This window comes from Camelus dromedarius, chromosome 16 (genome assembly GCF_036321535.1).
Source record: "Camelus dromedarius isolate mCamDro1 chromosome 16, mCamDro1.pat, whole genome shotgun sequence".
Lineage (NCBI taxonomy): Eukaryota > Metazoa > Chordata > Mammalia > Artiodactyla > Camelidae > Camelus > Camelus dromedarius.
Window position 1 is genome coordinate 36778221 of NC_087451.1, and position 19979 is coordinate 36798199.

Consider the following 19979-nt stretch of genomic DNA (forward strand, 5'->3'; position numbering starts at 1 on the left):
GAGAAAGAGAATTTTTTAAAACAGGAGAAAAGAAGGTTTGAAAACAGTGTATAATCAGTTATAGAGGTGCAATTTGAGTCAGACTAGCATTCGAGTTAAGAGGTCTTTTTTAAAAACCCTTTAAAAAAAGAAAAAAGATTGAAAAACGATATTTGAAACCTATTCATAATCAATAACAGGAGATCAAACCCCAAAGAAATGATATTGAAATCAGGTGGATTTTTTCAAAAAATAATAATATAACTTCTTTAAAAGAAAAATTTTAAAGGAATTAGAACTAGAAGCATATACAATTGTTTAGAAAGAAAAATTTAAAAAGGAATTAAAACTAGCAGCATATGCAATTGTTTATAAAGTAGAAATTAAAAAGAGAATAAAAAATAGAACCGTTAAAGATATGATAAAGAGAGAATTCTGAAAAAGGGGAGGAGAAAAAGGTTTGAAAACAGTGTATAATGAATAATTGAAGAGCAAGGTGAATCAGAATAGCAATCAGGTTGAGACGTCTCTTAAAAACCTTTATAAAAGGAGAAAAGAGGAAGAAAAATATTTGATACCTGTGTATAATCAATAACAGGAGATCAAAACCAAGAGAGAGAAAAATGACATGATGTGGATTTTTTAAAATAATAATAATATTATTTTAAAAAAATTTAAAAGGGATTAAAACTGGGAGGATATATAATTGTTTAAAAAGCAAAAATTAAAAAGGTAATAGAAAATACAACAGGTAAAAACAGATTAAAAAAAGGGGGGGGGGGTGTTCTCCTGGAGACTGTGTGCCCTTAATGAGAAATCTTTATGTCTTTGCCCTGTTTCACGAGCTCAGCTTGCTGTTTCCAGAGGCCCTCTGTTGGTGCCCTCGTCTGTGCTGTTCCCAGTGCCTGTCGACAAGCAGATCACGCCCCCTCCCAGCACAGCGTTCCTGCTGGAAGGGCAGGGGGCCACCAGCTGTCTCCTGGCGCCGGTCACTCCGTCTTTCTTTTTTTCCTTTCTCCTACCAGATTTTTGGTGTCTTTGTCTTTTGAAGAGGACAGTGTTCTGTCGGAGTTCCGCAGGTGCTCTGGTTGGCTGAGTGGGTCCGTGGATGTGAGTCTTGGTGTATCTGTGCGAGAGGGTGAGCCACGAACATCATACTACTCTGCCATCTTGGCCTCATCTGCTCATTTATTTCTTTCTGTTTTTGTTTCCCTTGCCTGAAGAGACATATCCAAAATCTATTTCTGAGACTGCAGTGAAAGAGCATACTATGGTTTCCTCTAGAAATTTATGGTTTCAGGTCTTACATTTAAGTATTTAATCCATTTTGACTTTATTTTTTGCATATGGTGTGAAGTAGTAGTCCAGTTTAATTTTTTTACATGTAGCTGTCCAGTTTTCTCAAAACCGTTTATTGAAGAGGCTGTCTTTTCCACACTGTATATTCTTGCCTCCTTTTTCATAGATTAATTGACCATATAATTGTGGGTTTATTTCTGGGCTATTGATCTTGTGTGCCATTGATCTAAGTGTCTGTTTTTGTGCCGGTATCATACTGTTTTGATTACTGTAGCTTTGTATTATAGTCTGAAGTCAGGGAGCATGATGCCTCTAGCTTTGTTTTTTCCTAAAGACTATTTTAGCTATTCAGGGTCTTTTGTATCTCCATACAAACTTTAGAAATTATTTGTTCTAGTTTTGTGAAAAATGTCATGGGCATTTTGATAGGGATTGTATTGAATCTGTAGATTGTTATCATTTTAACAATATTGTTTCTTTCAATCCATAAACGTGGTATATGTTTGTGTCATCTTCAGTTTCTTTCATCAGTGTCTTATAGTTTTCCGACTATAGGTCTTTTACTCTCATAGGTATGTTTATTCTTAGGTATTTTGTCCTTTTTTATGCAGTGGTAATTGGAGTTTTTTCTTTAATTTCTCTTTCTGATAGTTCGTTTTTAGTGTATAGAAATGCAACATATATATGTATATTAATTTTGTATCTTGCAACTTCATTGAATTCATTGATGAGCTCTAGTAGTATTTTGGGGTTTTTTTTTTTTTTTGGTATCTTTAGGGTTTTCTATGTAGAGTATCATGCCATCTGCAAAGGTGACAGTTTTATTTCTTCCTGCCAATTTGGACTTCTTTTATTTCTTTTTCTTGTCTGATTTTTGCTGTGGCTAGCACTTTGAATACCATGTTGAATAAAAGTGATGAGAGTGGGCATCTTTGTCTTGTTTCTGAATTTAACAAGAAGGCTTTCAGCTTTTTGCTTGAGTATGATGTTAGCTGTGGATTTGTCATATATGGCCTTAATTATGTTGAGGTATGTTCTCTGCCTACTTCCTGGAGAGTTTTTAATCATAAATGGATATTGAATTTTATCACAAGCTTTTTCTGCATCTATTGATTTCATCATTTGGTTTTTATTCTTCAGTTTGTTAATGTGGTGTATCACACTGACTGATATGCAGATATAAAAAAATCCTTTCATCCCTGGGCTAAATCCCACTTGGTCATAGTGTTTAATCCTTTTTAATGTATTGTTGGATTCACTTTGCTAATATTTTGTTGAGGATTTTTGCATCCATGTTCATCAGTAATACTAACCTGTTATTTTCTTTTTTTGTAGTATCTTTGTCTGGTTTGGTATCAAGGTAATGGTGGCCTCATAGAATGAATTTGGGAGTGTTCTCTCCTCATCAGTGTTCTGAATAGTTTGAAAAGGGTATGTTTAAGTTATTTTTTGTTTGTTTGTTTGGGGAGGAGGTATTTAGGTTTATTTACTTACTAGTGTTATTTTTTTAATGGAGGTAGTGGGGATTGAACCCAGGACCTCATGTATGCTATGCATGTGCTCTGCCACTGAGCTATACCCTCCCTCCATCCCCCTTATAAGTTCTTCTTTATATGTTTGGTAGAAATCACCTGTGAAGCCATCTGGTCCTGGACATTTTTGTTTGTAGGGAGGTTTTTTTTTTCGCCCCTTAATCTACAGATTCTGTTTTGCTTCTAGTTATCAGTTTGTTTATGATCTTGACTCAGAGCTTGGCAGGTACACCTTTCTAGAAATTTGTCCGTTTCTTCTAGGGTTTTCAGTTTGCTAGCATATAACTGTAGTAGTCTCATGATTTTTTATATCTCTGTGGTATCAGTTGTTATTTCTCCTCTTTCATTTTTGATTTTGTTTTTTTGGGTCCTCTATTCTTGGTGAGACTAGCTCAAGGTTTATCAATTTTGTTTATCTTTAAAAAAAAAAACCAAGCTCTTGGTTTTTCATTGATCTTTTCTACTGATTTTTTGGTCTCTATTTTATTTATTTACTCTCTGAGTTTTATTATTTTCTTTCTTCTGCTGACTTTGAGCTTTGTTTGTTCTTCTTTTTATAATTTTAGCTAGTAGGTTGAGTTGTTGATTTGAGATTTTTCTTGTTTCTTGAGGAAGGTCTATATCCCTATGAACTTCCGTCTTAGAACTGCTTTTGCTGCATTCCATACATTTTGTAAGATTTTGTTTGTCTTGAGGTATTTCTTGATTTCTTCTTTGATTTCATCATTGGCTCATTTGTTTTTTAGTAGTATTTTGTTTAGTCTCCAAATGTTTGTTCTTTTCCTGTTTTTCTTTCTGTAGTTGATTTCTAGTTTCATGCCCCTGTGGTTGGAAAAGATGCTTAGTATAATTTTTATCCTGTTAAATTTGCTAAGGCTTGTTCTGTGACAAATTAGGTGGTCTATCCTGGAGAATGTTCCATGTGCACTTGAAAATAATGCATATTCTGCTTTTTTTGGATGTAGTGTCTTGTTGAGTTCAATTAAGTCCAGCTGGTCTGTTGTGCCATTTAGGATCTCTACTGCCTTAATGATTTTCTGTCTGGATGATCTGCCTGTTGATGTCAGTGGGTATTAAAGTCTCCTGCTATTATTGTATTATTGCCAGTTTCTCTCTTTATGTCTGTTTATGTTTGTTTTATGTATTTAGGTGCTCCTATATTAGGTGTGTGTATGCTAATGAGTGTAATACTCTCTTCTTCTGTTGATTGCTTTATCATTATATAATGCCCTTCTTTGTCTTTCTTTATGGCTTTTGTCTTAAAGTTTGTTTTGTCTGATATGAGTACTATTACTACTGCTTTCTTGTCATTTCCATTTACTTGAAATACCTTTTTCTATGCCTTGACTTTCAGGCTGTATGTGTCTTTAATGTGAAGTGAGTCTCCTGTGGGTGGCTTATTGCAGATTCTTATTTCATTATCTGATCAGCCACTGGATGTCTTTTAATTGTAGCATTAATTCACTGACATTTAAAGTAATTATTCACAGGTATGAACCTATTGCCATTTTAAGCCTTATTTTCTAGTTTTTTTTGTGGTTGTTATTGTGGTTCTTCTATGTTTGAGTTTCTTTCTTGTTTTTTTTGTTTTGTTTTGTTTTGTTTTGTTTTTGTTTTTGTTTTTGTGAATCTTTTATATGATTGTAATTTGTGGTTACCATAGGTTCATATATGTTAACCCATAACAGTAACTACTTGGTTTAAACTGATAGTCATTCAAGTTCAGTCACATTCTGAAAGTTCTGCATTTTTATACTCCCCTCCATCACATTTTGTGATTTTAATGTCCCAGTTTACATCTTTGTGTTCATCTGTTTATTGTTTATTATAGGCATAATCACTTCTATAATTTTTTTCTTTTTCAATCTATATACTGGCTAATTTAAGTGAATTAGCTAATTTAAGTGAAATATATAGTAATTTATATTTGCTATATATTTGCCTTTCCTGTTGTGATTTTCCCTTTCCCTTTCCTTGCTTTTTTCCACTTAGAGAAGACCTTTCAATATTTCTCTTAGGGTAGACTTAGTAGTGCTGAATTCTTTTAGTTTCTGCTTGTCTAATAAATTCTTTATCTCTCCTTCTATTCAAAATGATAACCTTGCTGGTAGAGTGCCTAGGTTACAGGCTTTTCCCTTTCAGGACTTTGAATATATCTTGCCACTCCCTTCTGGCCTGCAAAGTTTCTCCAGAGAAATCAACTGATAGCCTTATGGTTCCCTTGTAAATGTCTCTTTGTTTTTCTCTTGCTGCTTTTAGACTTCTCTCTTTATCTTTTAACTCTTACCATTTCAATTATGACATGTCTTGATGTGGGTCTGTTAGGGTTCCCTTTGTTTGGGACCCTCTGTGCTTCCTGTACCTGGATATCTGTTTCCTTCTTCAGGTTGGGGAAGTTTTCAGTCATAATTTCTTCAAATACATTTTTGATTGGCTTCTCTCTCTCTTGTCCTTCTGGAACCCCTATTATGTGTAGGTTGGTAAATTTTATATTATCCGATAGATCTTGTATGTTGTTTCATTTTTTTCATTTGTTTTTCTGTCTGCTGTCTATGATTGTCTTATTTCCATTATCCTGTCTTCCAGATCATTTACTTGCTTTCTGTATCATTTAGATGGCTATTCACTACTTCTAGATTGTTTTTTTATCTCAAAAATTGAATTATCTATTTTTGATTGCTTCATCTTTATAGTTTCTAGTTCCTTGTTAACAGAGATCTTTGTTTCTATAGATAATCTTCCTTAATTCAGTTAACATGTTTATTACCGTTTTGAATTCAGGGTCTGAATTCAGACTACACACTTTGTAATCTGTGTGTGTCCAGTGTCTTTGGTATTAGAGCTGATTTTGATATGGACACCAGCCACATCTTTTTCAGGGTGTGCTGACCACTGTCACCTTCGTAGGGGGTGTGGTTGGTGTTGGAGGATCTAAAGCCTGTTCAAGGTGTGAGCAGGACTTCCTCTTTGTTCTGTGGCTGTTGCCACCCTGTCAGGGGTGGTCTGCTCCCCAATTTTTGGAGTAGAAGCCCTGATGGTCAGGCTCAGTCAGGCTCTGTTCCTCTTGAGTATGTTTCCTGCCCTAAAGAGAATGATTACAGAAACAAGTGAGACTCATACACTCACAGAGGACTGATGTGCTGCCTCTGTGTGCATGTACAGCTTCACTGAAATGCAGCCCGAGGTTGTGTCCCTTCCCGTGTTGTGTTTGTCCCATATCTAGTGCAAGGCAGTAGTTTGGGGTAGGTGGGGCCAGAGCATCCCCTAGGCTGGTGCTGGGAGTTGGGGTGTTGTGGTTGCAGGAATTGAGGTGGCAGAGATATGGGCTGCCTCTATGGCACTCTTCCAGGACCTGTCTGTCCACATCCAGCACTAAGCTGTGGCATGGAGTGGGTGGGGCCAGAGTGCTTACTGGGCTGGGAGATAAAAGCCAGTGTGCTCCTGTGGTGCCGCCCAAGGGAGTGCTGACAGTGGCTGCCACCACCCCACCCAGATCCCACCCCAGGCGCCCCAGGCTTCTCCATGTAGGTAGACTGTTTTCCCAGGGTCCAGCTGGTCCAGATCTCGTGCCAAACTGTGATATGGAGTGATTTGGGCTGAGGTTTTCACTCCATTTGGATTAAGGAGAGTAGCAAGGTGAAAGCTGCCAGTGCAAAGCTCTCTCTGTCCTGATTGTGGGCAAGCCAGCACCCATACACTCTTCATGAGTAGATTCTAGGCTTTGCCAGCCTTTCGATCTGTCCCACTGGTTCTCCCAACAGCCAAGGGGGCCTGTCTCCTCTGTGTAGGACCCTGGATGCCCAGTCTGCGGCTCGACCCGCTTGCTCCCTAGGGCGAGGAACCATCCATGCTAACCTTCTCTTCATTTCAGATCCCTATTAGGGGTAAAGGTCCTAACCTTATGCCTTTTTGTGTCCTACTCAGCTATGTGGAAATCTTTCTTGCAGCTTTGGTTGTATAGGAGTTCTTTTTTCAGTTTCTGGTTAGATTTCCATGAGAATTATTCCACATGTGTATGCATTTTTGATGTATTTGTTGGGGGAGATGAGTTCAGCATCCTCCTACTCTGTCATCTTGAACTCTCTCATTTTTTTCTTTATGAGTCTGGCTAAAGATTTATCAATTTCAAAGAACCAGCTCTTAGTTTCATTGGTTTTTTCTGTTTTTTGTTTTGGTCTCTGTTTCATTTATTTCTACTCTGATCTTTATGATTTTTTCCTTCTATTAACTTTGGATTTCATTTGTTTTTTTTTCCTAGTTCCTTTGGGTTTAAGGTTAGGTTGTTAATTTGAGCTTCTCTTGTTTTCTTAGGTAAGCTTGTATCACTACAAAGCTCCCTCTTAGAACTGCTCTTTCTGTGTTCCATAGATTTCAGATTGTTGTGCTTTTAAAAAAATTTTTTTATTGAAGTGTAGTTGATTTACAATTTGAGTTTGAGTTTTATAGCAAAATGATTCAGTTATACATATGCATACTTTTTTTTTCTTTTTTTGGATTCTTTTCCATTATATGTTATTTCAAAAAATCAAATATAGTTCCCTGTGCTATAGAATAGGTCATTGTTGTTTGTCTATTTTATATGTAGTAATGTGTGTCTGTTAATCCCCTAATTTATCCCGCCTCACCCTTTCCACTTTGGTAACTATAGTTTGTTTTCTATGTCTGTGAGTCAGTTTTTGGTTTGTAAACAGAATTTGTATCTTTTTTTTTAGATTCCACAAATAAGTGATATCATATGGTATTTGTCTTTCTCTGTGTGGCTTACTTCACTAAATATGATAATCTCTAGGTCCATCCATGTTGCTTCAAATGGCATTATTTCATTCTTTTTTATAGCTGAGTAATATTCCATTGTGTATGTATATAAGTATATAGATATATATATTGCACATCTTCTTTATCCAATCATCTATTGATGGACATTTAAGTTGTTTCCATGAGATCATTGTGCTTTTCTTTTCATTGTCTCCAGGTATTTTTTTTTATTTCCTTTTTGATTTCTTCAGTGACCCTTCTTCATTGCTTGTTTAGTAGCATTTTGTTTAGCGTCCGCATGTTTGTGTTTTTTGCAGTTTTTTTCTGTTACAGTTGATTTCTAGTCTCATAATGTTGCGTTTGGAAAAGATGCTTGATATGATTTCAGTTTTCTTAAATTTACCAAGGCTTGTTTTTTGACCAGGCGTGTTCTCTGTTTTGGGAAATGTTCCATGTGCACTTGAAAATAAATATTCTGCTGCTTTGGGATGGAACTATCTATGTGTATCTGTTAAGCCCATCTGTTTTAATGTGTCATTTAAGATCAGTGTTTCTTTTCTGATTTTATGCCTGGACGATCTGCATTGATGTGTAACATTAAAGTCCCTGACTATTATTGTATTACCATTAATTCTCCCTTCTTGTCTGTTAATATTTACTTTATGTATTTAGGTGCTTCTATGTTGGGTGCATGGATATTTGCAAATGTTTGATCCCTTTATCATCATGTAATGTCCTTCTTTGTCTCTAACTACAGTCTTTGTTTTAAAGTCTTTTTTGAGTAAGTAGTGCTACCCAAGCTTTCTTTTCATTTCCATTTGTATGGAATACCTTTTTCCAGTCCCTTACTTTCAGTCTGTGTGCGTCCTTAGAGCTGAAGTCTCTTGTAGGCAACATACATAGAGGTTGGTTTGAGTAAACTTCTCCATGTGAGAAGTATTTCAAAAGATTTTTTTCAATTTTATAGGAAAATTATCAAATGTTCAGTGATAGAAGGCATATGTTGCTCACGGAGTTTGAGTCCCATGATGATGCTAATTCTAACGATTTTTCTTTGCCTTTAGCCATTTCTTCAGAGCATCATTTTCCTTTTTGTTATAAGGTGTCTGGAAATGAAGTACGGAAAAGAAACAATGAGGAAAGATCCAGTTTTCAGGTTGGGTGAACATTAACATCTGAATATAATCCAAATATTTAATGTTTAAGTCAGGACATTGAACATTAATTTATTTGAATGGATTTACTATCCAACTCTTAGCTAGGTCCATTAGGCAGTGTTATTCTGGAAAAAAAACCACAGAAGAAAAACAAAAAATCAGGATTAAATTGAATGCAGTTTCTAAGTCATGGATCTTAACTGATTTTAGGCAAGTTGAGTATTTATCTTGTGCGTCTGTATATGCAGTGGTTAAGCATCAAAGCTTGTTTTTCTCCAGCTTATTGTAAGTATAGGCTTCTGAGTAGAAAACAGAATGATGAAAAATGGTTTCACAGGGAAATTTTTTTAAAAGGCAAGTAAAGCCAATTATGGTGATCATTTATGATGTAATGTAATGATTATCTGAATGGCAACAGACTAAGAAGACTGATAAGTCTGTATTTGAGAGAACTTGGAGAGCTGGGAGACAGATGAGATAAAAGATTTTAAAGAGAAGAAGTAGTCAGAGTATTTCATTGGATGCGGCTACACGAGCAGATTATTACTATCAAGGGAATGGTGTAGGTAATAAATTAATCATCTGTGTTCTTTTAAAGCAAAGAACAGTAGTAATTGAGGATACATTCTCTTGGTATTTGTATAGTTAGATTTCATTTTAATGTTATTTTATTTTCTCTGTAGAATCTCTCCAAGAAGAAAGGAAAGTCATCCAAATCCAGAAGAGCCAGAAGAAGAAGATGAAGATGTTCAAGCTGAAAGAAGGAAAACAGAAAATGCACTCGCTCCTTCAAACTTGGATGAGGTGAAAACAAGCGACCAAACCCCTGATGATTTCTGAAGCTGGGGAAGCCTGTCCTGTAGAGTGGATAAGCTTGGTTTTCAGGGTGGAAATTTACTTTTGTTTCTGTAGTACTTCCATTTGTAGGTCATATTCAAATCATTCTCTTTTGAAGTATTTGTCCTATCATCACTCTTTTAAGTTTCTCTTCTTCCATTTTTTGTGGGTTTTATTCTTCATTCATCAGTGCAACTCGAGAACTCTTGATATTTTTAGCAACTTTAACAAAATCCCACATCTTTTTCAAGAGTTTCAATTTCATTTTGCAATACATTGAAATTGTAATGTCAAGATCTGTAAATAGCATATGAAAAAGAGCAAGTGAATTTACATTGTATGAAGATCAATAAGAAATGGACTAGAAATGGAATTAATGCAAAAGGCAAGGTTAGCATAACACAAAGGGGATATATTTGATTAGGAATTAGTTTTATAGGGAGTTGATAAAGAAGTCTTTATTTATAAACATACATTTGAGTATTTTATTTAAAAAGGGGGGCTGAATTGTTATTGACAAAAATGTGGTTCAGGTCATACCCTGGGAAATAAAAGGTAGAACATGAGCACACAAAATATCTGACATTTAACAGGAAAATCATGCTTTCTTGTATTTTCCAGAAACCAGTAATAATGGCAAGCTGTTTACACAAGAAATATAAAGAGAAAAAGAAAAGTTGCTTTTCAAAAAGAAAGAAGACAGTAGCCATTCGGAATGTTTCCTTCTGTGTTAACAAAGGTTTGGATAATGTTTCCTCTATTAGAATATTCCTTATTCTCTAGTTTTAGGACTGTGAAGGGAATAATTTTCCATTCTTTGAGTCTGCTCATATCTCTTAATAAATGTGTAATTATAAAAATATCTGATGTCATCAGAGAAACATTTTTACTTTAAAATCCTGTCTCAAATCAAATGGTAGGAAAACCGATCTTGGATCAGGAAGATCAAATTCTTGTGTAAATCCAAAGTCTTTCCATTAATGCTGTAATATAGAAAATTATGAAGGTGATGTTTGAAAATGTTACTTTGTTTCAAGAAAATATGATTTTAGGTTAGTGTACCTTTAAAGTACAAATATTGATAGTGAGCATTTTTCCAGGTGAAGTCTTGGGATTGCTGGGACATAATGGAGCTGGGAAAAGTACTTCTATTAAAATGATAACTGGAGAGACAGAACCAACCGCAGGAGTGGTAAGTGCATGTGAGAGAGCCAAACTCATGGCCAGAGGAAATTCCTTTTAAATATCAGTAGCCTCTTTATATTATTTCTATCAGCAAATCAAGTGATTTAAAAAAAAAAAGAAAAAATAGACGAAAGAATTTATAAAATGTCTCTTGCATGCTGAAAAAGATTGTAACTTAAGGGCCACTTTTATCTCCTTTAGAAGTGGGAGGAGAATGAGGGTGAAACCAGATGTGGATCTGACATTCATTGTTCTGTGCAGGTGATTTTCCATGGCAGCAGTACATCTCTGAAGCAGCAAGATGACATCCTCAAGTTTTTGGGGTACTGTCCACAGGAGAATGCCTTGTGGCCAGATCTTACGGTGAAAGAACACCTGGAGTTATTCGCAGCAGTGAAAGGACTGGGCAAAGAGGATGCAGCTCTTCATATTTCAGGGTACAGAGAGAAGCTTCCTTCACACTGTAACTGTAGGAGGGAGGAATATAGAACTTACTCATTAAATATGGAAAGAATAGTATAAACAATGTCTTTCAGTTTCATGCAAATAAAATGATTGAAAACCTGAATAAGCCAAATCATAAGCCAGTTAGTATTTGTGACAGTGTTCATGATGCTCAATGTACTGTTTACAGATCAGCAGTGCTAGGGTTCTCTAACGTGTTTTAGGTGGGGACATGTTCCTCGTGCATAATCAGAACTGTTTCCTTCAGGTTGGTGGATGCACTCAAGCTGCAGGAGCAGCTGAAGCTCCCCGTGAAGGCTTTATCCGAGGGAGTAAAGCGAAAGGTAGGGGCAGGGCTGGGTGCTCCTCTGCGCACCCCCAGGTCGGTGCCAGACGCGGTTCCTCCCGTTCCAGCTGTGCTTCGCGCTGAGCCTCCTGGGAAACCCGTCGGTGGTGCTTCTGGACGAGCCGTCCACGGGGATGGACCCCGAGGGGCAGCTGCAGATGTGGTAAGAAGTCGTATCAAGTGTCAGAGTCAGTTGCATAAGTCTAAAGTGATTGCTCATTTATTTTTTACATTTGCCCCATTAACCTTTGAGTTTTATACCCTCTATTATTTAATTCAGTGAAGCTCAATGTGGTGCTCAGAAGTCCTCAAAGAAGGAAAAATAAATGTTTTAAGAATCAGTTGGACTTTTGAATGTATTAGGTTGAATTTTCTTTCTCTTACTACTCTTCCTCCTGACTCTTTCTTCTATTTTATTTTTCAGTTATTGAAAATCCTACAATGTGGTGTTTCTCTATACTTAAACTTTTTTAAACAAGCATTATTTTACTCACTATTTCCTAATCTTCTACTTTTGATTCTGTGAAACCTATTGATGTGGTAATATAACTACATAGCATACAATTTTTCTTCTTTCTCTCTAGAGCAAAGATTTCTTTTTCTTGTAACCTAATCTAAAGTTTTCTGTTTAGGCTTCATACTCATTCTCATAAATCTATTTTCCCAAATTACTTTCTAAGTGCAAACAATCCCTTATTTTATCTTTAGGCAGGCAATTCGGGCCATTGTTAGAAACACGGAGAGAGGTGCCCTTCTGACCACCCATTACATGGCAGAGGCCGAGGCCGTGTGTGACCGCGTGGCCATCCTGGTGTCTGGAAGGCTGAGGTGAGTGTCTATCGAGAGCCAGCACTTGACCCCCAAGTTCTTGGAGAGAAAGTTTCTGTTTATTCTGAACAGCTGATGCCTTTCAGCTCCCTGATCTATGATCGAGAACACCTTCCTCTGCCTCTGTACTTGAGGAAGAAATTAAGAAGATACATGTTTTTTCTTTCATTAGTTCTTTCTCGTCCCTGAACTAGGTGTATTGGCTCTGTTCAACATCTGAAAAGCAAGTTTGGTAAAGATTATTTGCTAGAACTAAAAGTGAAGGAACCCACTCAGATGGAGCTTCTTCACACACACATTGTGAAGATTTTTCCACAGGCTGCCCGGCGGGAAAGGTAAAGGACATTTTTGGCTTGAGTGACAGGTATAAGAACTTTCCAGCATACATCACTTAGTGTTGTACATGTCTGGACAGGAAGAGAAAGCCTCAGCTGCTTGTTTATTACAAAACAAATTGTTTGGGGGTCACGAGGAAGTACAAAAGAAAGACAGCAATTGAAAAGTTATTTTCAGTGAGTCTTTCATACTGAGAAAATGTGGATAGATTGTGTGTGTGTATGTAAATGGTGGAATGACTTAGAAGTTAGGAAAAAAAGTACAGACAAACAACCATTGATTTAATGATTTTTTTAAACAGACAGCTGGAATTTCTATATGAATTTATAGCATTTTACCAAATATAAAATTGCACCAAGAGCTCAAACAGACTCAGATGCTTCAGAAAGATGAACTCTTTCCTAAATAAATTCATTATAAATCATTTGATCCTCCCTATGGTTCTTTTAAAATTATATGAAGTCAGTTATGAGTTAAAAGCAAGGATAACCAAACCCATGTGAATAGCAGAATGAGGTTGAATTTAATTGAAAGATACATAAAGTTTTCTCATATACTTCTTCTACTCAGTAAATAGACAAGGTTCTTATGGTGCTTGCAGTCTTTTTGAGGCAAGGATATTAAGCAATTGAAGATCCAAATGAATGAAGAAGTGACATTAGGTAGGACTTTGACTGAGCAGGGTTTGGCCAGTTGAATAATGGGGATGAGTCACTCTTCTGAGAAAACATCATGTGTAAAGAACTTAAGTCAAGAATAAACTCTATACATGCAAAGGATGGAAAGAAAGCTCACAGAGTTGATATAAAGATATATCCAAGTGAAGATGCCAGTATACAAAGATGTGGGCCTATGGCTCAGAAGAAAAGAGACGAGTCATTGAGAGGTACAGTCTGTCAGTAAACAAAGTGGAACATCTTAAACATATAGATACAAGGCCATTAAGCTAGGAGAATGGATGAGGTCAAAAAGAGAGATGGAAAGGGGAGAGGGTCTAGGATGGACCCCACAAACCCTCAGTACTGAGAGTAGATTGAGGAAGAAAAGCCGGTGGGGGAAACTGCCACCACAGCATTAGCCATAACAACAAATACAAAATGGTGAAGCATGTCTGGAACAGCCCTGTCCAAGAGAATTTCTGTGGTGAGGGAAATGTCCTGTATATGTGCTGTCCAGTATAGCAGCCAATACCTGCATGTAGCTACTGAGCACTTCACATTTTGAATTTTACTTATTTTGGCTAATTTAAATTTAAATAGCCACGTGTACCTAGTAGCTAACATATAAAACAGAGCAGTTCTAGAAAGTTAAAAGGAAAATCATAAAAGTGTGATTGTCTCAGAAGCTGAGAGAGAGTGTCTTAAGGAGGATGTGTGCATTTTTATTTAATGCTTTTGAGTAGTCTAGAAAATAAGGACTAAAGAATGTTTATTGAATTGTGCAGGTGGAGGTCCTGGATGAACTTATTTAGGGGAGGCTAGAGGTCAGGGAAGAACTTTTTTTAAATAGGAGACAGTTCAACCGGTTTTAATTTTTATAAGAGAAGTTGAAAGTTAAATGCAGAAAAGAAAATTTGATAAAACAGTTCCAGGGAGCACTGAAAGATTGGCTTTCAAGAGTAAGAAATATAACATAAAAGAAAGATATCACAGGCTGATTGTGAAATAGTATCAGAGCTATTTTTAAGAATTTATCTTTAAATTTATCAAAAAGAATTTATCTTGATCATTAAATTAGGAGCAACTAGATTTTTGTTGTTATCAAATTTATGAGTAAAGATAAATTATTTGGCTCATATTCATGCTTTATCAAATTAAACTACCTTTTTATTTATGAAAACTTCGAAAAATTCTTTGATTATTTTAGTTATCACTTCCTTCTCAGTATTATAACATTGAAACACAGTAAATCTTACTCTTTACTCACCCCAGGTATTCCTCCATGACGGCGTATAAATTACCTATGGAAGATGTTCACCCTTTATCGCAGGCCTTTTCCAAATTAGAGGCAGGTAAGTTTAGATACACTTAAGACTTTATGTATTGTGTACATTTTTTATAACTTCAAGCAGAAAAATTATATAACTAGTCAAACCTTGGACAGTTTCCTAGAACAGGCTTAAGAATCGTGAAGGGAATGAATCGGTGGCCTTAGGCTTGGGTTTGCTCCACCTGATTCTCCCTCTGCTCACAAGGAAGCCCAAATAAATACAATAAGTCAGAATGTTCTGTCCTGGTTCCAGTGCATATTACTGAAGGATGACTTTCTGCACGATATCCCACACAACAGCAAGTTGAGCTTCTCATATCTCCATATTCATCAAAGTCAGAGGCACGAGGAGCAAGAATATGGAGCCAATGACTGAATCTAACTGCGCCGGCACTCTCTCTTACCCCACTGATCTGGTTGTTTACACTAGTGACATGACTACGTTGGAAAATACACAGGGATGAAATGTGGCAAGTCAGGATCGGAGAGGGGTTTCTGAACTAGTTCCAGAGACACTGACCAGAGCTCACACTGGGTATTTATGAGGCTATGACGTATAAGAAACATGGGATTCACTGAAAAGGAACCAGCATAGAGTATACTCTGCCATGGACTCATAAATATAGACTAAAGTAATACTCCACAGTTGATTTGGAGTCCAAAATATGCATATGCGAAGAATCAAAAGGCTAAATACTGAAACAGGACACAAGGAACCATTTAAAGAGGTTTACAGGTAATTTGTACATTAATGCATTGCTATTTTTTTTTTTAAATAATCACAATTTTTTTACTTTTCCAACATTTGTTTTTTCCACATTCTGCAGAAAATAGAATGTATTCAGGCAATTGCTCTGAAACAAATGTCAAAAAAGTAAGAATCATATAAAGCACATTGTTGCAGAATATTCTGTGCCCTCCGTGGAAACATGATATTTTGTTTGAAATGATTAGATTCTGTAGAAAATCCATTTTCTCCAGGGTCCCCAATGCAGAATCCCTCTAGGCGTTGTACCATCCTTTCCAATATGTTTAATAAAGAATTTTATGTGGAGAAAAGATGGTGGAGGAAAGATAGCCTCTTCAGCAAGTGAAGTTAGGAAAGCTGGACAGCTGCGTGTAAACCATTGAAGTTAGAGCACTCCCTCACACCATACACAAAAAATAAACTCAAAATGCCTTAAACACTTAAACATAAGACGCTACAAACATCCTAGAAGAAAACACAGGTGAAACATCCTCCGACATGAATCTTAGCAATGTTCTCCTAGGGCATTCTACCAAGGCAATAGAAATAAAAGCAAAAATAAACAAATGGAACCTAATTAAACTTACAAGCTTTTACACAGCAGAGGAAACTATGAAACAAAGGAAACAGAACCTACAGAGTGGGAGAAAATGTTTGCAAATGATGGGACTGACAATGGCTTAATTTCCAGAGTAAACAAACAGCTCATACAACTCAATAACAAACAAAAAACCCTAATCAAAAAATGGTACAAGATTACACTGTATAGCACAGGGAAATATACACAAAATGTTTTGATAACTCAGAGAAAAAAATGTGACAATGAGTGTGTATATGCCCATGAATGACTGAAAAATTGTGCTGAACACTGGAATTTGACACAACATTGTAAAGTGATTATAAATCAATAAAAAATGTTAAAAAAATGGACAGAAGACTTAAACATTTCTCCAGTGAAGACATGCAAATGGTCAATAGGCACATGAAAAAATGCTCAATATCGCTAACTTTAGAGAAATAGAAATAAAAACTACAGTGAGGTATCATCTCACACCAGTCAGAATGGCCATCATTAAAAAGTCCATAAACAGTAAATGCTGGAGAGGGTGTGGAGAGAAGGGAGCCCTCCTACACTGGGAGGAGGGAGTGTAGTTCGGTGCAGCCGTTGCTATCTTTGGATTAGCCATATTGGCCCTCTTCTTTAATTTATCCTTCAAGAAAATTTAATTACTTGGCCTGTATAGTATCTCATGGATTTGAAGTTGCTGCTTATGTTGCACATTTTGAAAATACTTTTGGTGAAAAATTTGTAAGCCACTGAAGTCAGTCCCTTTAAATGCAGTGAAACAGACCTTTGACGTGGAAGAATACAGTCTCTCTCAGGCTACCTTGGAACAGGTGAGTTTTCTTCAAACCCGTCATCTGGGTAACCTTTGTGTGAGCTCTGTGTGCATCTATCTTTCAGAAGTACCCTGACATTTTCATTTCCTTATTTATTTCCTCCTACTTAGGTGTTCTTAGAACTCTCCAAAGAGCAGGAGCTGGGAAATTTTGATGATGAAGTTGATACAACAGTTAGATGGAAACTCCTCCTGAAGGAAGAGCCTTAAAACCCTGAACCTCCTAATACTAGATTTTAGGTCTTACTACATTATTAGTTTCCATAATTCTGGAAGAATCTTTCATATTACTGCAGTTAATGAAACAAAACATTCAGTAGTTTAAGCATTCAATAATGATTTAAGGTTTTAAATGTTTTTTAAAATTTTAGAATGGAGGGAAGAGGCAAGGATAAGGAAAGGTAGCAGACAAAATTAACGTAACCAGACATATAGGAATCATTAATATAGGCCTATTTTGTGCTTAATATTAATTCAGAAACCACAGAATGTTAGACTAGTATTTTGTTGCTATCAATAAGGCTGACCACTGAGCACATTTTACAAATAAAACATTGTAGGCTTTTTAAAACCTAAACTTTAAATATATAAGCTTTTTAAATCATTTTTACATAAATCATTTTTAAATCATTATTTACTAAGTACCAACAATGTGACATGAACTGTCAGAAGATCTAGTAAGTTGATAGATGAAATTATGTGGTATAACATTTAGATATAATTATATATTCTGATTATAAAATAAACATATGCTCATTTTAGGGTATAAAAATTATGTGGATGAAGGTAACAGTAATCACCACAGTAAAACATCACAGTAAATATTTGGGCCTACCTGTATGTAATGTGCTTTTAAAGAGTACTTTTCCAAAGTTAATATCCCAGTGAGCATAGGAATTTTTTATATTTTTTCACTTAACATGCATGAACATTTCTCATGTCATTATAAACCTTTTGTGTTTTGTAATGGCTCCATCACATTCCTTTGATGTGCTATCATGGTTTTTATTTAACTTTTTACTGTTATCTGACATTTTGGTTACATGCAAATATATCTCTTATAAATAAAGCTGCGGTGGACTTCTCTTAAGTCTTCTTTGTTACAGTCTTAGGGTAAGTAGCTCACATATCAACTATTGGCCGTTTGCTGTATGAGATTTTGGTAACTTTGTTGTCTGATCCATAGAAAAATTCAGTGTCCATCATAAGCTTCTGAAACTCCCCCGAGAACTTTTAATCTCAGACTCATTCCTGACTCGGACTTCGCTTATTTGCTGAACTTACTCTCTGCTCTGCGGTCAGTTCCTTTATCTCTGCCTTGGCACTGATTTAAGGTAAAGCTTGGCTCCTTACCTTGATTCTTACAAACAGCTATTTCCACAGGTAATTTGTAAAAGAAGCAAGTCCTCCTAACTTGTAGGAATGCTTAAAATGCGAATAAAAATTTGACATATATTTCAAGCTGAATATTGTTTCATATACATTACACATTTTCTCATGAATAGAGTATGCCCTTGAAGATACAGAGAACTAAGACATCCTTAGTAGCCCTTGAAATACTGGACAAAGTTATATATAAGAACGTCAATGAACAGAAATGAAAATAAAACATCTAGCATTTGCAATTAACTCCACATTAATACAAATCAGTTGATGTAGGTGGGGGCAGAGGTGGCATGGGAGAATATTAGGGGGAGAGTTTGCTTCATATTTGTGATGGATTATCACAATTGGTCAAAAAGAAGAGCTCAGTAAAAAGTAATACCTTCTACTTTCTACAGATGTTCTCATTCCTGTCAAACAGAGATTGGCCGTGACCAAAAAATATGCAGCAAGGTTCTGTGATTTTTTTCTGATGCAGCTATTGGCCAGTGGACACTCAGCTATCAGATAAAAGCCCCTTCCTCTAGGAGATTTCTCTAGCTGCTTTGAGTAGGGCATCCTAGACTTTAACATTGTAAACTTCCTATTGCTATTAAAGTCATTCAACTCTGCCCAGTTTCTTTCCTTCTACCCTTAAAACTGCTTCTTTGCAGCTTTTGCCCATAGCCACAAAGAAGTCATAGTATGTCTACCAAGAAAACACAGTTTTAGAATAGGTAGAACATTTCCAGTGCTTTCAGCCGTTATGTCTTAACTAATTTCAAAATCTCCACATCCTTGGTGATTTCATATTTCACAAATCTCAATTCCTGGTAGTAATTTCTCTGTTCCTGGAGTTTCTCTGGTTGCAAGAAACAGATTCACACATGCTAACTCAGGTGAGGAGGGGTTTGTTGTGATCCAAGGCACATCCAAGGGTAAGAACAGGATTGAAAGAGCCTGCTTGGAAGTCCTTGTGGATTCAAGGCCGCCTCAGGAACGTCCGTGGGCCAGAGTTGGTGAAACGTCACTGGAGTGTTCTCAGCCCACGCCAGAGACCCGGCTCCTCGCTGTGCTCGTTGCCATGTGCGGTCTGTCTTCTTCCCCCAGGTGCGTGGCTCCAGCACCCAGTGCTCAGTCGGTCTTTTCTCACCCTCCCCCTTCTGCTTGCTCAGAGTTTTTGTTTACATCAACATTAACTTACCCAATGGCCTCCATTATCCCTTCGGCCTTATTGCCTCTCTCTGTGCGTACTTTTAGTTTCCTCTGTATTTCCCAGTTTAATTTCCAGAGAGCCAAAGTTTGTGATTTGCTTTGCCTCTATTTGAACTAAGACTTTTTTTTTTACAACCAACAACATGTGGGTTAAATGTGCTGTGGTCTTGGGTCCATGATACAAATTATGGTCAGCCTTATATTAAGAACAGCCCTGGCCTCATCCCTCAGGAGAGCAGTTTCCCATGAGGGAGCTATGAAGCTGGTAAGAACCATGCTTATCATATTCAATAAAACCCATATAGAGTTTAACTCTCACATACAGTTTATTTCCTTTTACACAGACCCTCCTCCCATGGCAAATACCTGAAATTCTGGGTAAAATATGACAAAAACCACTTTAATACCATCAGAGCAGTAAGCTTCAGCTTGTATTACCTGTGGCGCAGCATCATAATGAGCCTGAATCTCAACCCCCAAACATGAGACTGGGATTTTTGTGGCCATGTGAGGATCTGAAAGTGGTTTATAGTCGATGAGAAGTGAAGACTTAGAACGATGATTGCG

At 36.5% G+C, this 19979-nt stretch overlaps 2 protein-coding genes across 7 annotated transcripts in view; both read left to right on the forward strand.

Moving 5' to 3' along the window:
• LOC105085697 (ATP-binding cassette sub-family A member 10) overlaps positions 1–17920 on the forward strand; it is a 65387-nt gene extending 47467 nt beyond the window's left edge. For 5 of the 6 annotated variants that reach the window (XM_010975958.3, XM_064495611.1, XM_064495610.1 and 2 more), the window contains 12 exons: positions 8630–8721; positions 9406–9526; positions 10181–10298; positions 10660–10751; positions 11006–11181; positions 11457–11532; positions 11603–11697; positions 12243–12362; positions 12557–12697; positions 14630–14709; positions 16778–16833; positions 16947–17920. In XM_010975958.3, the coding sequence (XP_010974260.2) occupies positions 8630–8721; positions 9406–9526; positions 10181–10298; positions 10660–10751; positions 11006–11181; positions 11457–11532; positions 11603–11697; positions 12243–12362; positions 12557–12697; positions 14630–14709; positions 16778–16833; positions 16947–17045 (1266 nt within the window). In that variant the 3' untranslated portion in view covers positions 17046–17920. Of the gene's footprint in view, positions 1–8629; positions 8722–9405; positions 9527–10180; positions 10299–10659; positions 10752–11005; positions 11182–11456; positions 11533–11602; positions 11698–12242; positions 12363–12556; positions 12698–14629; positions 14710–14940; positions 16705–16777; positions 16834–16946 lie in introns of those variants that run through there. The other variant, XM_010975960.3, reaches the window with a different exon arrangement.
• A 143-nt stretch (positions 17921–18063) lies between these two features.
• LOC105085698 (ATP-binding cassette sub-family A member 6) overlaps positions 18064–19979 on the forward strand; it is a 63441-nt gene continuing 61525 nt past the window's right edge. Inside the window, exon 1 of the mRNA XM_064495614.1 lies at positions 18064–19307. The gene's annotated coding sequence lies outside the window, so the exon portion shown is untranslated. The remainder of the gene's footprint in view (positions 19308–19979) is intronic.